This window comes from Oryx dammah, unplaced genomic scaffold, assembly GCF_014754425.2.
Source record: "Oryx dammah isolate SB20612 unplaced genomic scaffold, SCBI_Odam_1.1 HiC_scaffold_25, whole genome shotgun sequence".
Taxonomy (NCBI): domain Eukaryota; kingdom Metazoa; phylum Chordata; class Mammalia; order Artiodactyla; family Bovidae; genus Oryx; species Oryx dammah.
Window position 1 is genome coordinate 61,154,133 of NW_024070209.1, and position 10,892 is coordinate 61,165,024.

Sequence of the window (10,892 nt, forward strand, 5' to 3'; positions counted from 1 at the left end):
GTCCCCGCAAACCCCTCACCACGCCACGGTACACTACGAGAGCGAGGGTCTTCTGGTTAGAGAAGAAGGACACTGGACGACGCGGCGCTCTCGCTGCATCCTTTCGGTCTCGGAGATGCCGCACCACGCATCCCTTATGAACTCTTCAGCGGCTCCAGCGTGCGCGCGCTCTCCCGCCTCGTCGCTTAGCAACCTCCGAAGCCGTCCAGCCTTCCCAACTAGTCACATTCCTCCCGCCCCTGCAGATTGTGAAGAGTTTTTTAAAAGATTTTATTTCCGGGTTGACCCAGCTTTACGCAGCGGAAGATCTCTTTACCTCCCACATTTACCCTTGCGGGGAGGATAAAGTCTCCGTAGCGGTGGGGAGGGTGTTGTAGTTAAGGGGTCCGTCTCTCCTCCCTCGAGTACACGCGCCTCCCCTCCCGCCAATTGCTGGGCGCCATCCGGCAGGTCCTTTTCTGTGGAGCCCAAATCATCCGCTTGTCGCAATCCTCCAATCACAACGGCCCGCCCTCGGGGACTACTTTGCAATCGGGGAAGAGCGCAGGGAGCAGAGCATGAGAAGACCCTCTGAGCTCGGGAAGTGTAGTTCTAACACTTGAAGGAATTGCATTGGAGATTGCACCAGAATCAGGGCAGCGTAAACTACAGTTCCCAGAGGGCCCCGCGGTCGGGAGCCGAGTTTTTTCTTTTCTAACACCGCTCGCCCTTTCCGAGTCGGTCCCACGATAGAGGTGACCCGACTGCCTGAGGCTCATTCGGCAAGTGCAGAAAGTGTCCGCGCTCTTCCCAATCATGGTGAGTGTGGGCCCCTGCATGCTGCCCACCTACGGCCTTCGCGCCCCTCTGTGGCGTTTCTTTCGCTTGAAGGACTGTTGGGGGAAGGCTGTCCAAGGGATTGTCCTTCGCGCCCTTTGGAAAGTCTCGATTCATCTTCTGGAGACTGTCGCAGTGACCTAGTTATTGGGAAAGAGTTTATTTCCAACCGAGGTTCTCAGAAGGACTTTAGAGAAATCACTGTCCTTGGAGAGGGGACATCTCAGCCCTTCTGCATGTTGAGGGTACAAAATACGACGCTGGGGGATTTCTCCCAAGCACCCTCTGGGGGATTGGTAAGGCCGATAAGGTTTGAAATGCGGAGTGTTGGATCTTAACCTCTTTTCTCCTCTTAAGTCCACGGTGTTTTTAAGGGCTTTTGTCACAAAGCTTTTGAAAGCAGAAGGCCCTCAATGAAAAGGTAGTGCTTACCAGATGCTCGGGATTACAGTCTGCCTTTTCGGGAGAAGTGTTTCCGCCATGTCTAATTTCAAGAAATGTGATTTAAAACCTGTTCATTGATCTCCTTCTATGCCAGTACATGTTACAGTGACGGCGCCCCTAGACAGATAATTTGTGCCGGTGTTTTTTACTAATCTGTATGTTACGAATTGTAGAACCAGCACTTTTAAATGTTACACAATGTAATCATCTTGTCTTGAAGATCTCCATATCTTGTCTCTGTTGAAAGGGAGAAGGAAAGGGGTGGGGGTGAGGGAACTCTGACGTATGAATAATCAGCATGCTCGTTGAAGGTGACATTTGATAACCTGAGAGAAATTGCTTCAGTACTTGTGTTTATAGTTGAGAATGGTTTTCCTCCATTATTTCAAAATACTAAAATGAATGGGGAAATATTTGAAGGAATTGGAACATTTCCAGAACCTGAAAAGATGTGTTTTAAGGGCAAGGGGATAACTCCCTCCACCTTTTGAAAAGGAGCCAGTGGCAACAGCTTCCAGTTTTCAGAGATAAACCTAGGTTCCCTACTTATTTTGTCAGATAACATAATTAGTCATTTGAACGATGGATTCAGTGGTTTCTGACCTAATAATCTTAGCAAGAAAGCAGAGGTACTTATTAGAGAACCTCAGACTTCATAATTTTAAAACTGGATGGAACCTTTTAAAAAACATCTTGACCATCTTAAAATTGAGTTTACTGAAACCCAAAGCGAATGTGATTTTCTCAAGGTCACACAGATTTGCTTCCAAGGATCTCACACTCTTTCCATTTTACCATATTTTGTCATTTACACAGGTAAGTCATTCTGAAATTTTATTTTTAGTTGCTGAAGTTCTGGATGAAGATGCAAGTTCATACTGCAAATGCAAGCTAAACTATATATCAGCATTTATATTACTTGACGGTTTTACAGTGAGAATATTATATTTCTAGAATTGGAAGGGAATTTGGAAATTATTTCCTCTAATCTTCAAAAACATGGTTAGGTCAAATGATTTTCCCAAGGTCACACAAAGATCCTGGGCCCCCATTCTTTCTTTGTTTTTCTGCATAGTAGATCAAAGCAGGCCTGACCCCTGGAAGGTCACTGGAGCACCAAATAATGTCCATGAGGAAGAATCCTCCTGTCAGTTTGCTGAAACTTGACAGCAAATTCTCAGATGACTCATTCGCCTTGCCTCCTCAGGAGGCTGTGTAAACAATCACTGCGTTAGAAAAGACCCATCTTGTGTAAGCTGTTAAAAATCAGGTTTTTGTGTTTGTTTTTTTTTTTTTTTTTTAAAGGAGGGGATTCTTTCCTGTGTCCATTGGGAATGATAGCAAGAATAAACTGTATGAAAGAATCTGAATACTGTTTATGTGTCTTTTATATTATAGAAACGTATAAATAAGAAAGTAAAAATGGAATATATGGATCTTTCCATAGAATAACAGAAGGAACACTTAAATTCAAACTTTACAAACGAAAGACTTGAACACATGCGCAGGACAGAGCCCACATTGGCAGGAAGGTCATTAATACCCTGCCAAGAGCAAAGACATTCCTTCTTTGAATGCTGGCAGACTGCCCAGATATCTAAGCAAAGAATAGTAACCTCTCTTCGCACTGTAATATTGTGAAAAATCAGTGGGAATCTCCCACCCTCCTGCTTTTCAACTGCAATGATGCAAAGAGCAGGCAGAACAAAATACTGCGCTTTCTTTTCTGTTTCATCATCAGAGATTCAGACAGTAGGCTTCATACTACTTATGATGAGATGGAATTACCTACCTATGAAAATAATTTGCTCAGTGATACACAGGAGGGAAACTGCTGAGACAGGATTAATGGCTATTTATTAGTTGCCCACAATCCCTTACTAGGGACTGTGATACTTGGAAACCTTTTTTTTTTTTTTTTTTAGTAGCTAAAATTAATGCCTAAAATTGACTGCATTATTCTAACCATCTACCTGCTTTCTGGGAGATTAAGTTTTATATGTAGTAGTAGTAGTCACTTTACCCTCATTTCTTATCCTAGGTTGCTTTCATTGAAGTAGCATGTGTTCATATTTCTCTTAACCCTTGCTTTCCTTCATTCAACATATCCTTTTTGAATGCTATATGGGAGTGCAAATTTGAGTGAAAGGCAGACTATTCTCACAGGAGTTCCAAAGGGTAGTGGAAAATAAACATAAGCTACAAGAGTCCTTAGAGGGAATATCTATGGTGACAGAGACCTATTATTAGAGTGCTTGCCACATTCTAGTCTTACTACTTCGTGTGTTCACTGTCTCAGTCCTTACTGCCTTGTTAGGTAGCTGCTATTAACTCCATCTCAACCTTAGAGAAACAATACAGTAACTTGCCTAAGGACATACAGCTGAGTTGAGGAATCGAGATTTGAACCAGAGTCTGGCTGTAGCGGCCCATCTCTTCATCAACTCTATGCATCTCTAGCCTCTTAAAAAATTGCCTTATTCTCTTGTTTCTTACATATGGTTCACTAATGGATTCTCTGGCATGTATTATGTACAAGGTACATAATAAAAGACTTTGATTAGAACTACTGAGCTAAATAATTTTGCTAACCATACCTGGAACTATTGTCACTATTTCCAAGCTTCTCAGTGCAAATATGTAAAACAGTTCTTTAAAGCATGTTGGGTTTGCCTCCAAACAATTCTTTTACATTCCCAAGGTTTTGATAGTAATTTTCCAAGATCCAGCTACTCCTTCAGCAAATGTTTGATGAGCTCTAACCTACATGCCAGGCATTGTTCTAGGCAGCTGGGATACAACAGTAAATAAAATAGACAAAGCCCCTATCCTTAAAGAGCTTGCATTCTAAAGAGGGAGACGCAATCATTTCTACTATCATGTACTACACTTAAGGAAAGAGAGGGAAATGACAGAATTTAAAACATGTAAAGGCTGTGTGATAGAAAGTAAATATATAGAATAGCACATAGTGTTCTTTATAAACCTAAAGCCTATTGGGAACATAAATATGTATTGTTTTAAACTGGATTATTTGAGGAATTATCATATTTTGTTTATTTAGATATGAAAGCATGGGGGAAGTTGGTGAAAAGTATGGGGAAAAGACCCAGAAGGTCAGGAAGAAACTCCATAGTTTTTTCCCTTTTTTTCTACTCACTCTGGGCATCTCTGAGGAAGAAACACATACATAGTCTGCAGTGTTCAGATTCATTTCTCACAACATTGACATTGTCCTGAGAGGTCTCCCCCCTGCCCCACCCCCCGGTCTGAATTCTATAGATACCAAACTGCTAAGAGCTGACCCCTCTTGAAGAGGGAATTCTTAATACAAAGAAACCTAATGCTTCTGTCTCCAGTCAGCTCAGCCACTTCTCTCATGTGGGTGACAATTGTGGTGACACATGTGCCACCTACAGAGTGGAAGGACATCCACCCAGCGTTGTCCGAGAAAAGAACAGTCCCCTTGACTGAATTTTTCCATCTAAACTTACCCATTTAAGTTTCCCGGGATTTTTGTTCAACTCCTTCTGACAGAAATATTTCTCTCCTTTAATTCTCTGAGGTTAATTTAACTTATTTCTAAAAACTCAGGGTCATCACTCTGAACGAGATATATATACTTTTCATCCATATGTTCAGATTTTGTCTCAAGGTCTATGACTTCCATTATATGTTCTTTGTACTTTTTCCTCTCCCTCCCCTTTAATATTAATTCTCCCTTGGTATCAGGTTGTCAGCTGTGACTACCTGTTGCTACTGTTGTTTGTGACTTAATGCTAAAATTTATTACAATCCAGATTATAATCCAGATAAAATGTATTTTAATCCACCTTTTTTCTTTTTTTCTTCTTAAATAAAAAGTACAGACTCATTTTTCTTTCCCCAAGGACTTGAATCATGATTAATAAACTTTCTGGTTCCTTGTAAATGGAAAGTTTTAACCTCTGTTCCTCTTCCTGGTGTGAAGGGTTCTTGTGAACTGAAGGGAGTGGGGGATTTGCAGAGAGGATTTGTAAGGTTCTAGTGGCCACTGGGGTTTGTATCATCATATAATGCACATCAAAATTGTTAGGACTATTTTTAGTGGTTAAATATCCTAAAAGAGATGGATAAGATTTTGTAAGTAAATCGAAGATAGCAGGGAGAGTTAACAAACACCACATAAATGTCCCAGAAGTCACTCGGTTGCTTTGTGCATGCTGTGTTTACTGAGACAAGTCTGGAATATCTTCTACTAAGCCAGATGCAAATGGTCTTTAAAATTTTGCATTAGCTTTTAAAGTATGTGGTTGTCTTACTATAGAGAAAAATATTGAACTTCTTTAGGGTACAGTAGCCTTTTTTTAATAAGATGTTAATGGGTCTCTTTTATTACAGTCTGAACCAATCCGAGTTCTTGTGACTGGAGCAGCTGGTCAAATTGCATATTCACTACTATACAGTATTGGAAATGGATCTGTCTTCGGTAAAGACCAGGTAGGGGCAAGTGTCAATAAATCCTAAGTAAAAGTAAGAACATTTTCAATAAAACCTTCTATTTACTTGCAAATAAATTTTTAAAGGAATGAATAATCCCAATAAATGCCCGAGACACACAGCTATAAATGGAATCTGGCAGGTTCCATGCACCCCTCTGGGCACTGAAAATGCTTTGCAAATTATAACTTTTCCATGTTCTGTTACGTTGACTTGGCGCTGCCAGCAAATGTCATAATGACAGTAACTGTTACGGAGAGTCATATGGGAGAAAAGTTGCTGAATCAGCACTTTGTGGTTCATAAATGGTCTTTAGACTCAGAGGAGTTAAACAGGCAAATCAGTTTCCCAGTTTGAAGCAGGTACCCTCTATTCCCTGGTAGCTCAGTCAGTAAAGAATCTGCCTTCAGTGGAGGAGACCTGGGTTCAATCCCTGGGTCGGGAAGATCCCTTGGAGAAAGAAATGGCAGCCCACTCCAATATTCTTGTCTGAAAAATCCCACAGACAGAGGAGCCTGGCAGGGTATAGTCCCTGGAATCAGAAGAGTCAGACACGACTTAGCAACTGCACCACTACCTCCCTTTACTCTAGCAGGTCTGATGTATACTAAAATCCTTTTCTATGATAATCATCTATCCATTGTCCTTACCCATGGATATCAAGTTCTTCCTTTGTGCAAGATACTGTGCTTAGCTTTCTATGAACTAAAATTGGATACACAGCCATCAACAACAAAAGCATGTTGTGGCATGTCACTTCAATTTGGTATTTCTTCCATGTACTCCTTTAAAATTCAGTAAAGGTGATTCCTCATAAACTATTGCTGGTTTTATAGCATTCCTTTTTCTTAGAGTAGCCTGCTGTTAGACACCTGACTTCCTAAAATAATTATGATTAATTAATGGGAATTACACACATATACATACCAATTAGCAAAAGCTCTGCGAAAGGACTTTTTCTATGACTAAATGACATAACCAACACTGACAGATGCTGTCCTTTCTGTTTATCTGGCAGCCTATCACTCTCGTGCTGTTGGATATTACTCCCATGATGGGTGTCCTGGATGGTGTCCTGATGGAGCTGCAAGACTGTGCCCTTCCCCTCCTGAAAGGTGAGCTGGGGAGTGGAGGAGAAAGGGATTTTATAGTATTTTATATCTTTAAAACAGTAGATTTTAGAGCTTTGTTAACTGGCCTTTCAATTAGAAATTATTTCATTAAAAGTTTTTTTTTATTTTTGCACTACCACAACTTGGTAAGATGTATATATACCAAGAATGAATAAATAAATAATTAACAAATGTCAAGACAGAAGTCTTAAATTTGATTGAAAGATTCATTAAAATATTAGGTCAAGCTGTAAACTAATTTGAATGTTTTTCTTCAGCTCTACCTTCATCATTATCTTTTTTGGGAAAGGGAGGGTAAGAATCAATACTCTCAAAGAACTTGACACAAATCAAAAATATATAGACGCCCAAGAGAACCCATGCTCAGAATTCATGTGTCTGTTCAATAAGCAATCACTGGAAGGGCTGCTCTGCCACCTCAGTCATTTGATTGCAAAGTTATATAAGAGAATGCATTACCCTGTCCGAGCTGTTCTTTTTCCTCACCCACTGTTTCCAAATCAGCTTCCTATGTTGCTTTTTCCTTTTTATTCCCTTCTCTGCTGAGTTCCCTCTGCTGACTGTCGTGTACCCAGGTTACAGTCAGCTTGACCTTGGTCAGCTATGAGTATAAAGGTTCAGCAGATAAGGCTGCATGACTGGGAAGAAGATGGATTATTTTTTTCTCCAACTGGAACTCTTATGTATACTTATTTGGGGACTTATAGCAGCCTGATTATTGGAGAAGGAAATGGCAACCCACTCCAGTATTCTTGCCTGGAGAAGTCCAGGGACAGAGGAGCCTAGTGGGCTGCCGTCTGTGGGGTTGCACAGAGTCGGACACGACTGAAGCGACTTAGCAGCAGCAGCAGCAGCCTGATTGACACAAGTTTCTGATCTAAACATTTATCAGTGACAGCACTATATTCTGATCGTCTTAGTATTTTGGGGTTCTATAACAAAAATACCTTAGAGTTTATAGGTTTATAAACAACAAATTATTTCTAATGGTTCTGGAGGTTGGGAAGTCAGTAATCAAAAAGCCAATAGCTTGGATGTCTGGTAAGAGTGCAATTCCTGCTTTATAGACAGACATCTCACTGTGTCCTAACATGGCAAAACTGGTGAGGGAGCTCTCTGAGCCTCCTTTATAAGGCACTAATCTTATTCGGGAGGGCTTCTCCACCCATGACCTAATCTTTTCCCAAAGGCCTTACTTCCTAATACCATCACACTGGGAATTAGGTTTCAACACATAATTTTATGGGAATACATCCGGTCTATAGTATTGGTCATGGCCTTTTTAATACAGTCAGCAAAAGAGAGCCATGATATACAGCTGATGCTTTAACAACTCAGGGCTTAGGGGTGCCAACCTTCCCTGCGGTAGAAAATTCAAGTACAATTTATAGTTGGCCCTCTGTTCATACTTCCTCTGTATCTGCAGGTCCACCCAACCTCAGACTGTACCTTACTTTAGTATTTACTATGGGGAAAAAAAATCCACATATAAGCTGGACATGCACAGTTCAAACCTATGTTGTTCAAGGGTCACCTGTATGCTCTTTAATCAAAAACTATTAAGTGGTATATGTTTTGTTGGACTACAGCATAGTGGTTGAACTCTGAACCAATCTGGACTTGAATGACAGTCCCACTCCTTTTTGACAGGTAGCTAATTAATCTCTTTAAATTTCATTGTCTTCATCTATAAAATGTTTGGGCTTCCCTGGCGGCTTGAATATGCCTGCAATGCGGGAGACCTGGGTTCAATACCTGGGTTGGGAAGATCCCCTGGAGGAGAGCATGGTGACCCACTTCAGTATTCTTGCCTGGAGAATCCCCATGAACAGAGGAGCCTGGCAGGCTACAGTCCATGGGGCCACAAAGAGTTGGACACAACTGAGCAACTAAGCACAACACAGCACATAAAATGTTAAAATTAATTGTGGCAAAATAAATCTCTCAATGTTATTCCTTACAGAAAAAAAGTCCTCAAGAAGCATGATTTTAATTTGGGTGATATCTTAAAACTTAAAGTAATTGTAACTTAAAGGTTAGGTGAGTTAGCTTCTCTTTTGTGTTATCAGTGGTAATTAATGTGAATAATTAATGTTGCTTTGAAAGGTATATTATACCTTGCATCATAATAAAAGATGAAAGCTACAGAGTTTTGAAAATAAGATAAGCAAAATAAATGTATTGACATTTATGCTTATGTTATGGTTGTTGAATTAATATATTGCCTTTCTTTTCTTAGGCCATTTAAACTTTGATCACTGTGATTTGTAAAAGTAAACATTTGCTGCAAAGTGGAAGAGTTACTGGGTAGATTCAATATGAAAAAACCTCAGACTTGGGTGTTTAAGTAGCTCTGCATATTTATTGCCATGTTCACAGATGTCATCGCCACAGATAAAGAAGAGATTGCCTTCAAAGACCTGGATGTGGCCATTCTTGTGGGCTCCATGCCAAGAAGGGATGGCATGGAGAGGAAAGATTTACTCAAAGCAAATGTGAAAATCTTCAAATGCCAGGGTGCAGCCTTGGACAAATATGCCAAGAAGTCAGTTAAGGTGACCGAAAGAATATTTTACACGGTTTTTCACTATCAGCATTCGAAACATCTACTTTCAGCATTTAAGTAAAAATGAGATAATTTGCTTTCTTTTTTTCCCCAGTTCTGTGCAATGGTCAGTAAATACAGGTATAGGGTTTTGCTCAATTAGCCCTCCCTTTATGGGCTTTGTTCATATAGTGTAGAAATCTATATTCTGAGGGGCTCAAAAATATTTTGCCTATGACTATGACATGGAGATTTAATATTAGTTTGTAAACCTGTAGAAAAGGCACAGAACCTTCTGGTGCTCTTTTAGCTGTACAGGACTTTTTATTCAGACATTTGGATTTGTGTGTGGTTGTGAAAGAAGATGGCTATATGCTGTGTTTGTTCTCAGTGACAGGAAGTGGTGGCTTCTGAGTGCTCAGGTTTTCTCAATCCAGAGGAATTTTGATATACTTGTCTCTTGAGGAGTTGAGTCAGTTATGACTTCTGGGTGTTCAGCCCATTTGGTTTTAAATTTATCTTACTGTTACAGAAAGCTGCCTTTTACCAATCAGTATCAGTTACCTAGAACTTAAGGGACTGAAAGTTGCTCTGTCATGTCGGACTCTTTGCGACCCCATGGTCTATACAGTTCATGGAATTCTCCAGCCAGAATACTGGAGTGGGTAGCTGTTGTCTTCTCCAGAGGATCTTCCCAACCCAGGGATTGAACCCAGGTCTCCCGCATTGCAGGCAGATTCTTTACCAGCTGAACCACTAGAGACACTTGAAGGTCTTCCCTGTAGCTCAAACAGTAAAGAAGCTGCCTGCAACACAGGAGTCCCGGGTTCAGTCTCTGGGTCGGGAAGATCCTATGGAGAAGAGAATGGCAATCCACTCCAGTATTCTTGCCTGGAGAATCCCATGGATAGAGGAGCCTGGTGGGCTACTGTCTATGGGATCCCAAACAGTTAGACACGACTGAATGACTAACACTACTACCTACCTACCTAGAACTTAATTAACTGTCACAGCAAAAAGTTCTGCTGATTAGAGGTTTTACTGATTTTAACACATTTCTTTCTCCTAATCCTGAATTCAAAGAAAGCTAAAAGAAAATTTTACAAGATTTTCTAATGTTGCCATTTATAATGTTCTATTATAATACTTCATAAACACCTGAATTTCTGCTCTGTGCAGACTTTATTTCAAGTAGTTAACTTTTATTTTCTGTAATCATTAACAGAAAATAATAGAAATAAATTGAGAAGTCCCCAGGTCTCTTAGTAAAAAAATTACAAGGCTGCTTGGAGTTATCATGCTGCTTGCAGATTAATTGCCTCTCAGCCAAAAATGTCTTTCTAGGGGGAAATACACACCTACACTGGAGTAGCTAGGGATATTGGAGTATCATATCTGCAGCTTGCTCACAGACAGACATAAAAAAGACTAAAGGCTGTGTGTGTGTGTGTGTGTGTGTGTGTGTGTGTGTGTGT

At 40.5% G+C, this 10,892-nt stretch overlaps 1 protein-coding gene across 1 annotated transcript in view; it reads left to right on the forward strand.

Moving 5' to 3' along the window:
• The first annotated feature begins 308 nt into the window (after positions 1–308).
• The window catches only part of MDH1 (malate dehydrogenase 1), a 24,493-nt gene continuing 13,909 nt past the window's right edge, over positions 309–10,892 (forward strand). The window contains exons 1-4 of the mRNA XM_040224040.1: positions 309–798; positions 5,641–5,739; positions 6,758–6,854; positions 9,252–9,427. Coding sequence (XP_040079974.1) covers positions 796–798; positions 5,641–5,739; positions 6,758–6,854; positions 9,252–9,427 — 375 coding nt within the window. The 5' untranslated portion in view covers positions 309–795. The remainder of the gene's footprint in view (positions 799–5,640; positions 5,740–6,757; positions 6,855–9,251; positions 9,428–10,892) is intronic.